Below are 14,996 nucleotides of genomic sequence, written 5' to 3' on the forward strand. Positions count from 1 at the left end.
GACGTTTCGTATTTTGTACCCTGTTCCAAGAACAGTACAGTAAAATGTCCAGACATATGGCAGCAATCGATATGGACTATCACGTAAGACGCGAAGTAAAACCTCTTGAGCTTTTCAGCCTCCAGATCAGCCCAGTGAAAACAAAAAGAACCACCTCTCCATGATAAAACCAATGCCAGTCCCTGTCCCGAAGGTAAAATAAACACCAACGCTACTCGTACACGCGTAACTGCATTTATTTTGTATAATATGCTGCTTTTGGTCGTCCATGGGCTTTGGTTTAATGCCAATATATGTATATATATGGACTCTCTCATCCGAATCGCTACATGGCTTTCTGTTCGTCATTCAGTATGTCGTTTTATCTATTTCGCTTGGCCTCTAGTCGATATGTTATTCGTTGTAAATCAAGGAACTGGTTCCTCCAGTCCCATCAGGCTTTCGGCCGAGAGGCGAATTTGATCTGATTGTTCGTTAGGATGTGTTGTATTGAGAAAGAGCACAGTTCACAACATACCTCGCATCGAACGCAACGCCTCAAACGCGGTCGCGTAGTTCTCCAGTGCCGCCAGGATCGACGTCAACCCCCGTTGCAGTTGCAGAAGCATGCTGACGAGGTAGCCGTTGCTCGATGTGCTTGGCTGCAGGATCTTGGTCTTCCGGTAGATGGACAGGAAGACATATGCACCCTGCATTGCGCAGCACACAAACGACGGCAGCATCCGTGGCGCTACAATGGGCGATGTTGGCGACAGGAAGCCGAGCTCCAGTCCGTACTGACCCGACGGGTTAGGGTATGGAAGACCGTCAAACCCGCGCGCAATGTTGAGCGCGGATCGTAAGCAGATTTTGGCGGAGTAGTGACTGCTGAAAGGTACCCTCGTGTTGCTGCCGTTGCTGCTGCCGTTGCTGTTGCCGTTGCCGTTGTTGACGCTGCTTGTGGTGCCGCTGTTGTGAGCGCCGCCGGCTTGGTTGCCTGCCATATCGACGTCGCTCATCGTTGCCACCATGATGGCGGCCTCAAGCTGTCCGAGCTGCGGTTGGTGGTTTGTCGTTGGCGGCGAGGCCGTACCAGTCTTTGGTGGCGAGCCAAGGGACGAGACATACGACGAGCTCTCCGGGCTCCCGGGAGTTTTCGTTGAGTTGGTCGTTGAGTGGCTGTGGGGGAGCGAGTTGCTTGCCGAATGAAGGCTGCTAAGAGGGGTGCAGCACAATGGCCACGGCAATGGCTCGTAGCCGTCCGGGGCCACCTCCGAGGTAGACTTGAGGTCACAGTGCTTGCCACTAAAGATGGGCATGTCGTAAAAGGCGCAGTATCGGTGCACCTTCACCCGGGCACTGTTTATTTTGATGCGTGCCATGCTCCGTAGCGTTCGTATCAAGCACGTCTCGGCGGGTTCGACAACCGGTGCCAGGCAACCGCTGAATGTCCAGCTCTCGGAGCGTTCTACCATGGGCGCTATGCGGCTCTCCAGGTCTGTCATTTTCTTATAGATTGGCTCCATGTCACCTTGCGTGGCCAGGGCCTTGTTCATTTGGATGACGAATTGCGTCGCTGCGAGTATTGCTTGCTGGGACTCGATGAAGACGGGCCATGCTTCTGGATCGACATCCAATGTCGGATACTTGGTCGTAAACGACGCGTTGTACAGCTCCAGCGGAGGAGGCGTGTTGCTCACGATCGAGCTCTGCGTCGCACAGACATAGGTCATCCACCACACCCGCCGCTTGGCCTCTGCAAAGAAATCGCTGTCGTCTGTCTGCGTGTGTAGCGAGAAGGACGTCATGGCCTCCATCAATGCTTGGCCTGCGCGCGTACGCATCTTCTTGATGTTGCCTCGCTGCGCATATTCGTAGATACTGAGCAAGTCGAGGGCGATGATGCTCTCAAGCTCGACAGGGACGCGGGGGTGGAAGGGCCGATGGTCGGCCGGTGGCGGTGATAATTCGAGTGCCTTGTGCGGCTCTGTTGCCGAGTGCGGAATTTCCGATTCGGCTTCGATGGATTCAATGGCAGACTGTGCAAAAAACTGCGCACACTTACGGCGGAACAGGACGGAGTCCGGTCCGGACGGGTTTGTGTCTTCGGCACATGGGATCAGAGCGAGCACGGCCGAGAGGGCAAGGGCAATGGGTGTTGACGGTTCGAAGGCCACATCCAGAGGCGGTTCATTTTGCGATAGCGGGATGGGCTCGTCGACGGGTGGGGATGTCTCAGGTGGTGGCAAAATCGGTACGTAAGGATGTATCCAGCAGTAGTAGGCCTGGAGCAGTGTACGGTCGCTGCGATAGGTACGGACCAGAGGTCCTGACGTTGCAGGCACCGGAAGGATGCCCTGTGGTACGGACACGCCGTCGAACACGCCGGTGGAGAAGGCCGTGGGGAAGAGGCTATCAAAAATGAAGTCGCTGTCTTGAGGCATGTCCGGCAACTGGCCGAGTCCGGCGCCAGGGTCGACATAGTTTTGCACGTCGACAGCTGAGGATACGCAGACCGTTAGAGGGAATAGTGGGCTGTTTATACGAGGGGATAGATGCACATACGCTGTTGGGATGCGTCGGGAAGCAGAAGGCTGTCAGCCTCTTGTGGACGAGCGTTCAATGAGGCGCGCGGCGGTGAGTTGGAAGCAGTCTTCTTGCGGATTCTGGGACCGCCGCGTCGGCTGGGACGATATACACATTCGTTACTCTTGGTCACGCACTAAACATCACCATGTCAGCCAAACCGCTCGTGGTCCGGATTCGCACAGGTCGGGGTGCCGAGAGAGTGGCATACTGATGTACAGGGTCGGCCCCCATCACATCGTGTCCTTGATGCACGACTGTCATGACGTTAGCTGCTTGATGTCCAGTCCATTAACGAAAGGCACGTGAACGCGCGTGCGTGGGGAGGTCGTCGCGTCGGCACGAGCAAAGACGTAATCCTTACCATGATAGACATGCGAGCTTGACCGGTGGCGTCGCAAACTTGCGCCGTACAACCCGGGGTTGATCATCCACTTCTGCCATGACTGACAATAAGATATGCGTCGCCGCAGTCGCACGCGGAGTGTGTCTGGGTGGGAGAGGAGGGGAGCGGAGTATGGAGATGAAGGAGAAAACAATGTGGGATGGGCGGTACGGGTTGGTGCAACCAGTGGTCTGTGACGGTCATACGAGTTGGCCGCCGCACCGATATGTTGACGGCAGGACAAGAAAAAGCCGAGCACCAGAACACAATACAACCAGTTTATCAAGATAGACAATACGCAAGAGAAACCCGAGCTAGACGAGTTTAAGAGTCAGAGCGGACGGTCGCGGAGAAGACAAAAACGAGGCCGCAGAAAATAGCCCCGACCGACGCCCTGTGGCAAAAAGCGAAGTGACAGGCGAGATGGTGACAAATATGACAAAACGAGGTGGGCTCAGGCCGAGCGTCGAGAAGTAGAAGCGAAGGTGAATAATTGTGCCACAAATGCGCGTCGATCAGCAGGAGAGATTATGATAGTGTTTGGTGGCTTGAATGGATTTGAGATGAGAGAGGAGAAAGGGCTTCGATGGCAGTAGCAGTAGAGCGGTCGAGAGTCGTCACGATAAGAAGCGGCTTGCTGGGCCAGGACGATGTCATTGTACAGGTTCAATGCCGAGTATGCGGTGGCCGCAAGGCGAGCGATAGGAAGGAACGGGGCGATTGCAATTGGAAGACGGCAAGCACGAAGACGACGGGGACAAAATAGTGTTGGCCGCCTGGATCGTGGTTGGACAAAACCAATGCCGCCACTGCCAGGTCTCAATTGTGCCGCTGAATTGTTCCTTCCCCATACGTTTCGACGCTACCGCGTGTCATAGCGAGCAGGAGCGAAACAGAGACGAGAGCGCAACGAACCACCAGACCAGACAGACGGCGGCGTACGTCTGCTAAAAGGGTGCCAATTGCGGGGTTTTTTACTGCGCGCGCTCACGTGCAGCGCAAAGTGTCAAACAAAAAAGTCGCAGCCGGACCTGCCGTCGGTGGACGGCGCTCCCAAAACAAAGGCGACCCACTTCCAATCGAGAAACCTGCTCACTTTGGAATGCGTGAAATGAGGCATGCCATGTGGAAGCACGCACCAGGACCACGGGCCCGATCCCCGACAAATCATATACGACACCACGCTGACTGAGCGGAGAAAAAGCGCTCCGAGAACACAAAGTCATCCCACCGGCAAAATGAAAGTAGGAGTGCGAAGTGCGAGGTGCGAGGACGCACGCCATTCGATAACACAAACAGAACGAGAAGTAAAAGTGCCGTTGGGAAGATGTCGGCACACAAGAAAATAGTCAGGCGTGAGAAAATATGGCATATATGCAGTACAACGTTTGGGTATTTCAGAAGAGAATTCCAAGCAATAGCCCAATTAGACAATGCCAGCTAAATGTACACGGTTCCGAGTCAACGACATGGCTACAGGATGCACGATCAAGTGTACAAGTACAAAATGTAAAGCCAGACACCGTCCAGAGTCACAAATAGAAAAGCAAGCAACTGATTCAAAAACCAAGCCGAAGGCAGATGATCCAACCTGTCGTCTATATTATACCAAAGACCAACCCAACACCTACGACCGACCCTGCCGACCAACACTCTCAACACGCAGACCGAGCTTCGCACCAGCCTTGGCGTCCAGGCAGCCGCGGCCGTCAAAGACCCAACGGGGCTTGCGCATGTGGTACGAGATCTTGGCCCAGTCGAGCTTCTCCTTGGGCTTGTACTCCTCGTTGAGCTTGTAGCCCTGCTTCTCGAGCTCGCAGTCAGGGCAGGTGGAGTCACAGGCAGGCTCCTGGTGGTAGCGCTGCAGGGGATCGGTGACCGCCTCGTCGCCGGCAGAGTTGATGAGGTACTTGTGCAGGGCTAGGATGTCGTTCTCGCTAGGCTCGGCGGTCGCGAAGGGGCGCGGGTCCGTCTTGCCCGTCTTCTTGACCGGCGCCGCGACAGCCGCAGCCGTAGGAGCGCCACTCGACTTGGCAGCAGCAGCCGCGGCCGCGGCAGCACCGCCGTTGATAGGAGGCTTGCTGCCGAACTCGTCAAAGTCGGTCGTGATCAGGACGGCATTGCTGTCCGCACAGGCCCCATACGCGTCTGTGTAGATTTCAATGGAGCCGCCCTCGCTGAGTAGGACACGGTCACCGCCCAGAAGCGTCTTGATCTCCTCTCGCATCACCACAGGGTTGCAGCAGGGGTCAAACACGGCAATCTCGCGGGGGCCTTCTTCCAGAAGGGTCTTGATGATCTCCAGAGCAGGCGACTCGCGGGTGTCGCTGGTATTCTTCTTGAAGGCGTAGCCCAGGACGGTGGCCTTCTTGCCACGAAGCGTGTTGTTGAGGCACTTGACAACACGGTGCGTGAAGCGATCACGAGCGTACTCGTTCATAGTCACGACCTGGCGCCAGTACGCCGCAACTTCGTCGAGGCCGAGAGACTCGGAAAGGTAGACCAAGCTGAGAATGTCCTTCTTGAAGCAACTGCCGCCGAAACCAATACCGGCCTTGAGGAACTTGTTGCCGATACGGGCATCATAGCCGACCGAGGCAGCGACCTCGTCGACGTCGGCGCCAGTGCGCTCGCAGATCGCGGCAATGCTGTTGATGCTGCTGATGCGCTGGGCCAGCATGGAGTTGGCAACCAACTTCGCAAGCTCGGACGACCAAACATTGGTGGTAAGGATGCGGTTGCGCGGGACCCAGGCGCCGTAGATGCCAGCGAGCGCCTCAGCGGCACGCTGGCCGGAGGCAGTCGGAAGGGAGCCGATCAGCACACGGTCGGGGTACAGCAGATCGTTGACAGCGGTGCCGGCAGCCAGGAACTCGGGGTTTGAAAGGATCTCGAAGTGGACACCAGGGCGGTGGACAGCCATCTAATAAAGCAGAACATAAACACGAGTCAGTAATTCAGTAATCACACCGTGGAAAATTGTGTCCGAGTTACAGAAGATTCAGGAGTGGGGCGACGTACCGTCTCTTGCATAAGCTGGGCCGTGCGGCACGGCACAGTCGACTTTTCCACTATGATGGCCCCGGGACGCGCATGCTGAGCAACCTCGCCCGTAACAGCCTCGAAAGCAGTCATGTCGGTTGCGCTGCCCGCACCAGCACCGCGGTACTTGGTAGGGGTGTTGACCGCAATGAGAACAATGTCAGCCTCGCCAATGTAACGCGAGATCTCCGTCGAGAAGAACAAGTTGGGCGTGCGCGAGGGGACCGTCTTCTTCTCGGTATCGTCCACAGAGCACTCGCGCGAGCCATCGCGGGCAATGCGCACAATGTCGGCCAAGCCGGGCTCGTAAATAGGAGGGTGGCGCGAGTTCCAACGACGAACACGGACCGGGTCTCTGTCAACGACCACAACACGGATATGGGGATTCTGGAAGGCAATCACCGCAGCAGTAGGGCCACCTAGATTACAGAAGAAGGCCAGTGTTAGGAGCAAACTCAACATGTGACATGCAAGGAGGCAACCGAAGGGTTCGAAGCGAACCGAACTGGGGTTAGATGCTCCTCTCCAGGCATGCTGGCAGACAGGCGGTGTAAAGCGTACCGACGTAACCGGCGCCCACACAGCAAATTGTGCGGATGACGGGGTTCTGGGAGGCCGAGGCCGTGCCGTTGGAGCGGGCACCGTTCGTGCGCGCATCCTCGGCGTCGACCGGGCGGACAAGGGGCCGCATCACAGGACTAAACTCCTGGTTGCTGCCGTCAGGCGTGGTCGGGGCGGTGGAGCCGTCCATGGTGCTTTCTTCGGTGTCGACAAGGTTCAGGCGGATGCCAGAGGCCATATCGATGAACGAACACAAAAAGATCTCGACCGGGGAAGGACGCGCCTATGTATGCGTGCCTTGACCAGGACGTGGAGAGGGAGGAAAGGAAAAGGAAAAAGGAAAAAGGCGGCGAGCAAAGGCTCAATAGGGGGTTGGGTGATTTTGAATGTGGACACGTGTGGAAGAGGGTTCTTTTTAATAGTGTGCAGCAGGGGTTTGGAGCACCGTCTGGCGCAGTATTAGATGCAACGAGGCCCCACTGACTCAAAAGCTGAATAAAGCTTCGATGCTCCGGAGAATCAACAACAGAAATCAAGGAACCCCAAGGCGGTCCAGGAGGGCAGAGACCTAGATTGCTGACAGCTGCGTTTAAGATGCGACGATATGACTTGAATGCTGTGAGAGACGGCCGAATTGGCACACGGCGCGTTAGAAGGAGGTAAAGACACAGGCAAAAGAACCGAGAAGCACCAACGACGAAGATAAGTGACAAGTCCTTACCCAGAACGGTGTTTGCGACTGGGGAAATTTGAGGGCAGCACAGCAGTGTCGATCGTATTCTTTAGACAACCTCCCTTCCTGCTGAAGAGCAGCAATCTTGCAAGAGTAAAGAGGGGGGGTGATGAAAGGGGCGGTGAAGGTGGGTGAGGCCAGAGGTAGGGAGGCTAGATGCTCAACAGCTCGAAAGGGGCGTACCTGATAGAGTTCCCTGCCGCCCTGGAGACAAAGAGCGAAATGCTTGGCGTATTGGGAGAGGGGGGGTGGCCTGGCAAGGGAGCCAGAAACTCAGGGGTCAGAAATGTGTAGAACTTTGGAGGCAAGCGACAACGTGAGCCGACGTGCTGCGCGCCGTCCGCGATTACGAGATTTGGATTACTGGCGCGTGGCGGCGCCGTCCAGAGGTAAGGAGTAATTGGATGCCGGAGTAACGCAACTCTGAAGATGACAATTCCGTCTGCTCCTTTGGATTTGGGCGGAATCTGGTACTTTTGGCATCCCTCCGTATTGTGTACGGAAAGAACACACCACAACGTCTGTTGTTGTTCGGATTAGCCGTTCTTTCCTTCCGTGGCGCATTTATCGAATTTCAATGTCGTACTTCTTCAGTCCTTCCTTCGCCCGGCGTTCGTTTGCCGGATTCGGAAGGCTCTGCGCTTAGGAGCACCGAATTTTATTGGTGGTGATTGCCTGTTGTTGGGACGGGATCCGACGGAATATTTTGCACAACAGTGGGGCAGTGACAGGCAAAAGTATTACTTTCGTACTTCGCATTGAGCTTTAGCAATGTTGGTACGCACTATGATTTTGGTTGAGCAAGTCACATTTTCCTAGGCTAGATGTGATGAAAATGCCCCTTTTGGTGGCGTCAACCGGGTTCTGGGTAAGGAAATATTAAAAGCGGCTGGACAAGCTGAGCAAGGCTGGACTCAAGGTACCTGTTATTTATGCCTGAAAAAGAAGCCCGAGACGAGGTCGTCCAAGATGTAACAATCAATCGTGAATTAAGAGATGGCAATATCGCCACAGCAAACATTACGGTTATTTTTCTTTTGGTAGAATTACGAGCTGCTCTGTCTTCCCCAACGGGAGTGAGATGCTGTCACGTCGCAACATTCGTCCAACGCCGTATCTGCAAGGTATCAGGCTGTGTGCCTTGGCAAGGGAACCTCTGGTGCCTTTGTGTGGCACCTTCCTGCGTTTCTTATTCTTAATCAAGCTTTGCACCTCCAACCCAGGTGCCTTGAATACGAAACACACCTTTAGAAATAACTTGGCTTTTGTGACGAGGAAACTCGAGAGCAGAACGACAAATGCAATCTTGTATTAGCCGGAGCAGCCAGGAGATGGAGAAATTCTGTGGTAATGTCATATTAGTGCCGCCAAAGGTTGCTAGCGCTGGGCTAGGGTCGTTTTCGATGGCATCCTTTTTGCGATCAACCCCCTGAAACTAAACGACGGTGCAAAGTGGGGTGAAAGCCCTGTGGTGTTGTTGAAAGTTTTTACAGCCTGGCAATTTCTGTTCTCTTGGCCAAAACAGTGCGATGACGACTTGAGCTTGATAGAAACGAAACAACAATCTAAACTAATAGCATCACGGTCCACAAACCCACTTCGGTTAGATGCAGTTGATCTCCAGAATCTCAAAATACATCTAATTTTTCGACATCCGACATGGAGCAAGATCTATATCGTATTAAGTGGGCATTTTGTTGTAGATAACCATCAGTCTACACGACATACTAAGTGACTTTACCAATCGCATTTTATAGCTCTCGAGTTGTTTGTCTACTTTATGTGGACTTGTAAGACACTTGCAAATCGGTTCCTACGACGTATGCCTAGGCACGCCTATCACCCGTCATGGCAGACGGAAGACATTAGGCGGATTGGTAGACATATAGACGAATACAATTTGCAAGACGCGTAACGCGCATCATTACAGGGTAAGGTTTATAAAGCATCGCGAGCGTTATGGATGACAATGATGCGGCCCCACAGTCACTCTTATCGATTATCCAACGCTCCCGGGCGGAAGGTCCGCTTTCGCCCGGCATCCAACACAAGACCCTGATCACAGCCCTGTAGGAAAACGCGGTGGTAACAGAAAGGCGGGCACAAGACAAAATGGAGTGTGGCGGTAGCAGGCACTGGCTGCGTGGCTGAAAGAGATCCCGAGGACAGTCCGCAGGAGCAGACGAGACTGTCACGGGAGGCGAGAGTCGAAGACCAACGGAGCAGGCATCAACGCTGGCCAAAGGCGCGGACACGAGGGCCCAGGCGACACAGCCGATTCGATGCGCCTATTTGTGAGACACTTGACATTGCATTCCTCTGTCGCTTGCTCCTGCGCGTGGAACAGTGGCCTAAAGTGGCCAGTCACGCTGGCGGTTTTGCCGTCACAGAACCCAAAAATCCACATCAGCCACAGCCTTGGGGCCTGTGTGCAGGATCTGCGCTCTTTGATTGGCCACTTTCGACCGCCACGCCGACCGTCTTTCGCATCTGATTTGCCCTCCCATGCATACAGGTCCAGACCCAGCTTGACGAGATAGATAAGCCCGTCGCAACATTATACATTTTCTTGCAGCTTACCTGGTTTTAACGGTCGAAAAAGCCCATTGTGTCTTTGTTTCTTCCCTGAAGGCATTGCGAGACAATACGCCAGAAGGTGCGTTTCTGGCGTCCTGAACTCGGTCGCTGGCGCGGTCACACGCGCTCTTTCCTTGTCAGATGAGAGAGAAGGAGCAATCGAAGAGATTCCTGGCAAATTATTCGGCAGTCGCGCAAAAGAACGCTCGCTTCCGCATCTTGAGCTCTTGCTGCACCACTCTTTTCTTTTCAGGGATCGACGCGGACTCCGCCGCGAGGTATTCCGACTGACATGCGGCCGTCCACGGCCTAGCACGCCTAAATGGCCGAAAAGGGAGGCAAGTAGCTCAGCGTATCTGCAGTCATGCTCTTCCAATCATTCTGGGCTCAGCTGTCACGATGTCGTACGCACCGCTCTATTTCGCACATATGCGCTTCGCATGTTGCCCCTCCCCCATACCTCGTGCCTTTGTGCTTCCCTCCTGTCCTTCCCCATCCTGGTTGTAGAACCCCACTAGATGTTTTTTGGCAGCTTCGTTCCTTCCAGATCAGTACGTCTGTAGTCTTGACAGTCTGCATCATATTTGTATTTGTATTTCCCATATCCCCCCTTTGCGCGTGCCCCGCCAGGGTCCTCGACTCTGTCCTGACCTTTCAATCTCACCACCTAGTCGTCGCTTCAGTCACTTCGCTTCCCCCATCCTATTGCCTCCTGGCTGCTATGACGTCGGTCCTGTCCTGATCGATCTCGCTTACCTTGCAACGACCATAAACATTTACATCGCACCACACTGACGAATCCTCCGGCCCAACAAAATTACCTGGTCACATTCGTGTGCGGCAGCGTCCTAGTATTGCCATTCACATTCCTTTATTCTTTCTTGCACCATAACGCACCAGCCATTACTGTGGTCTCTGAGGGGTACGTACAAGGAGAGCAATAAAGACGTGGCCAGCCGCCAACGAGCGGGCCACCGACTGACGTTGCAAAACTACCAGTCAGCGCATCTTGTTCGACCAATTATCTGACGGATCGCCAGTCTAGGCCTGCAGATATATACCAACGCTTTCACCATTTGGACGACCTGTCCAGCGCAAGGATAGATAATCTGGACCACGAGATATGGCGAATAAAGGCGGTCCATCGGTGACGATGGTCGAAGATACAGCCACAACATTGAGTGCAGCGGCTCAAGGCCCTGCCCACGATCTTTCAATGTTTCCCGAACGCCTGCGTGGAAAGCGCATTCTCCTTTGCACAGAGTCCTTTGGCCCCGTCAACGGCGTATCACGCACGACATTGATGCTCGTGAACCACCTGCGTGCACATGGCGCAAATGTGGGTGTTGTCGCTCCGCACAACCACACGAAAGTTAACACCTTTGTTCCGACCGTCGTCCCCGAGGTTACGTCAACAGACGACGTGCCAGTGAACCCCGAAATCCGGATCCATGGTTATCCCTTGCCTTTTAACCCGGAGCTCTCGATTGTCTACCCCGTCCGCCTCTCCGCCCTCTGCGCACGCACTTTCAACGGCCAGAAGCCGGACCTCATCTACCTGGCAAGCCCAGCCTCGCTGGGCTTTCAAGTCATGCTACAGGTGCGCCAGCAGCCGACCGAGAACCAAATCCCTGTCTTGGCCAACTTCCAAACCGACTTGTCTGGCTACTGCGCCATTCTCTTCCCCGCACCATTCAGCGACTTCGCTGTGTACTGCTTCGCCCAGGTCGAGGGCTTCTTGTTCCGCCACCCATCCGTCAAGACCATCTTCTACCCGAGCCGTTTCGTACGTCGCTACCTGGAAAAGAACCGCGTGGCCCCCGAAAAGATGCAGCTGCTGCGCCGTGGCGTCAACACGGACATGTTCAACCCCACCCGCCGCAACGAGGTGCTTCGGCAAACGCTAGCTCCCAACGGCGAGATCATTCTCGTGTGTGTGGCCCGCATCGCTGGCGAAAAGGGTTTCGACTTCTTGGCCGCCGTTGCCACAGAACTGGACCGGCGAGGAATGGCATTCAAGCTATACATTGTGGGCGGCAACCGGAACACGGCCGTCGAGGACGAGGTCAAGGATCTATTTTCCGAGCTGATCCAAAAGGGCAAGGTTGTTTTCGCGGGCTTCCAGGTCGGCGAGACGCTGGCTGAGTCCTATGCTTCGGCTGATATGTTCCTCCACTGCTCCATCACCGAGACGTTCGGTCTGGTGGTTCTCGAGTCGATGGCGAGTGGCGTGCCGGTCATTGCTCGTGACGAGGGTGGCCCGAGCGATATTGTTGACCATGGCAACACGGGCTTCCTGGTGCCGCCCGCCGACCTCGAGAGCTTCGTTAGCAAGGTGCTTTTGCTGGCGGGCGACTCGGACCTGCGCTGGAAGATGGGCGGTGATGCTCGGCGGCAGGCATGTGACGCGACGTGGGATAAGATCAACAACACGGTTGCATGGCGCATGCTCGATGCCATTGAACAGCGCGACGCGGCCTTGAAGGAGGCGCAATTCGAGGGCTTTGAGGACGACCCACAGGAGTCGGCCCGCGAGAGAGAGCCACTGTTGGGCTATCCCTCTGGCACAAAACTGACAGCCGCTGAGATGGCGGCTGCCCGGAAGAAGCTGCAGCCTCCGTCGTCGTGGCAGGCGTGGGCCCAGAGCATCGACACTAGCTTGGTGGATGCGCGGCTGACGGCTGGATTGGGCATCATCCTCGGGTTCTGGGGCATCGTTGGCGTCTACCTCATTTTCATCAAAGCGGCGCTGTGGTTCAAGGGCCGGGTGCGGGTGGGCGTGTGAGGTGCTCATTCTTTAATTTTTGGGCTGGTCCAGGATAGGTATGCGTAATGGTTGATGACCGCAATTGCATTGGAGGGAGGGTCAGCTTGTCACGCCCATTTCCATTTTGTTTATCTTTTCTTTTCTTGGTGTTCCGCCGCCCGGTTCCTCTTTCATTCGCAGTTTTTCTTTGTCAGTGTGATATTGGCCCTCTTCGTTTCATTTCTTTCCTCCAGTTTTATGAAAGGTCGGCGACTCGTTATAATACCCTACGTTGGTTTCTCTTGTTATAGCATCAATCATGCTTGATTCAGTTTTGGTTCTCCTGTTTTTTATTGTTCAGACGAGCAATTTTTTTTTTTTTTTAATATTTGTTATGGATGTCCTTCATAGTCCTGCCGCCATTCGTGTCATCCATGGTACACAACCACTTCTTGATAGGCCATGCGAATAAGACCTATCCTCTCGCTGAATTCATTTGTTCCATTTGACCAGCTGCACGGTTTTGTTTCCCAAACGTACCCTTCTCGGTGTGGCTTGGCTCTCCGCCATTGTCAACAATAACGCACAGTAATACAATGCAGCATAAACAAAATCCCGAACCAGGCTCCCGGGGAAAGATAAGGCGGGTGTCATACGAAGCCATCAATGGTGGCTTGCGTGGGTAGTGAGTGCATTTCGTCGCGGGTTTCTGTGGTCTATTTTTAATTATTACAACCAGCATCTGCTTCACATATGTGATGACGAGCGAGCTCTCAACGAGGCGGTCTCTTCCCCATGACCACTCTAACAAAGCAAGTAGCGACCTCGATCCCACTTCCCTTTTTGACTTGATTTCTTCACATCTCACTCCGTAGTTCTCTACGAGGTACGACGTGGGAGTGGTGCACTGCATGTTCCTGTTTGATTAAGGGAGATTGTGTTACAGCAGACATGCTAGCCCCGGAGCCTGGTCATTCCATCTAGCCTCGAGTATAAGCGCCCTCTGCTTTCTTTCCGTTGTCTCCTTTGATCGCGATGTTTTGGGTGGCGTTTCCGGCCTTACTTTTAACGCGGCCAGGAGAACAGCACCTTGAGTTCTCTCTCGTAGCCCAGATTAACACAGATCTGCCGTGAAAGGCCTTTGCTCGCAGCCACTGTGGCTAAAATATAAGGGCCGGCAGATGCTTTAGTGGTTGTGTTCCTGCAGCGCGCGTCACAACGTTCCATCGGAATACGGAAAGTTTCAGACAAGGTTTGCGCCAGCAGGAGCTTTTATCGCCAGTCCAAAGTACCATACACGTCGATGTTCTTGTCGCCCATGATGTAAATAGTAAAGGGTCGAGAATTCAGATATTTGGTCGAGAGAGCGACGCGACTTGCACACGTCACCATCAAAACGTGACTCGATTCGGCACCTTTCCGAACTTCTATCCTGCCATTTCTCGTGACTTGTCTCCCAATTTGTTGGTGCATCGCTCTTTCCCTTTGCCTTGTCGTCCCTTCTCTACTTTATCCCCCTGCGTTCCTTACTTGTGCACAGACTATGAGACAAATCTACACAGCCACGTATACTACCAAACTTATGCGTTCAAGCCACGAAGCGGTCGTTCGTGCTTTCCTCTGTCGTCGTTCGAAGAGCCTCTGTTTTGACGTACGAATTTACTGAACTCCTAATGCAAACACTACGGGGCTGTTTCGTGCAATTATGGCCAATCACAGGTTGTAGTTTCGACGGACAGGGCTCCGATGCGCATTGTGATTCACTTTGAGGGCTGGCCGACACCTGAGGCTTGGCGGCGGTTCTGGTGGTCTGGGCCCCCCTAATTTGATGTTTTTGCCTTGTCCCACATCCACCCCAAGCTCAGACTCGTGCTGTTACATCGTCGGTCGATCCGACACGCCCCGTTTCCACCAGGTACATTACCCCTTACGAAGTACTCTCTCTGACATCTCCGACATCACAAATTTTATCTCTGTCACCCTCATGTTTTCTCACAATGACGAAGCTGAAGCACTCGCTTTACTCTCTTTGCCTCTGAAGCGAAACCCCTTCTAGTCACAACGCGCTCGACCGGTGGCAGCACGTCTGCGCTCGCCGCACTCTCTGCCCTGGTCTGTAAGTTGTTCTAGCAGTGTCCAATTTGTATCTTGACCGTCACCAGTCCTTGCTGCAAACAGCTGGGCGCTCCATTGGCCCTGGCCGCTCTTGCATTGCTCCCACACCCAAAGGCAAGGCCCGCGGCAGTCAGTCTCCTTTCTCGATTCTGAACCGAAACTCTCTTTGTCTTGCATGTTTGGAACGTTCTGTGCCAACGCTGGTCCACTCATGGCCCCATTCCCCATCACCCTGAAGCAAATGCTCTGCAGCCCGACACATCATGGCGGGT

General features: G+C 54.2%; 3 protein-coding genes across 3 annotated transcripts; 1 reads left to right on the plus strand and 2 right to left on the minus strand.

Moving 5' to 3' along the window:
* Nucleotides 1-506: 506 nt before the first annotated feature.
* SPBR_02419 (c6 zinc finger domain containing protein) lies at nt 507-2,829 on the minus strand (the record flags this gene model as incomplete). Its single annotated transcript, XM_040760722.1, has 3 exons — nt 507-2,479; nt 2,545-2,645; nt 2,699-2,829. The coding sequence occupies 3 exons, from the start codon at nt 2,827-2,829 to the stop codon at nt 507-509; spliced, it is 2,205 nt and encodes a 734-aa protein (XP_040620676.1).
* Nucleotides 2,830-4,577: 1,748 nt separating this feature from the next.
* SPBR_02441 (UDPglucose 6-dehydrogenase) lies at nt 4,578-6,791 on the minus strand (the record flags this gene model as incomplete). Its single annotated transcript, XM_040760744.1, has 3 exons — nt 4,578-5,873; nt 5,972-6,411; nt 6,554-6,791. 3 exons carry the CDS (start codon nt 6,789-6,791, stop codon nt 4,578-4,580), a joined length of 1,974 nt encoding a protein of 657 aa, XP_040620677.1.
* Nucleotides 6,792-10,986: 4,195 nt separating this feature from the next.
* On the plus strand, nt 10,987-12,648 carry SPBR_02675 (glycosyltransferase family 4; the record flags this gene model as incomplete). Its single annotated transcript, XM_040760978.1, has 1 exon — nt 10,987-12,648. The coding sequence occupies one exon, from the start codon at nt 10,987-10,989 to the stop codon at nt 12,646-12,648; it is 1,662 nt and encodes a 553-aa protein (XP_040620678.1).
* Between the last annotated feature and the right edge of the window lie 2,348 nt (nt 12,649-14,996).

The sequence above is a fragment of the Sporothrix brasiliensis genome (genome assembly GCF_000820605.1).
Source record: "Sporothrix brasiliensis 5110 chromosome Unknown Cont17, whole genome shotgun sequence".
Lineage (NCBI taxonomy): Eukaryota > Fungi > Ascomycota > Sordariomycetes > Ophiostomatales > Ophiostomataceae > Sporothrix > Sporothrix brasiliensis.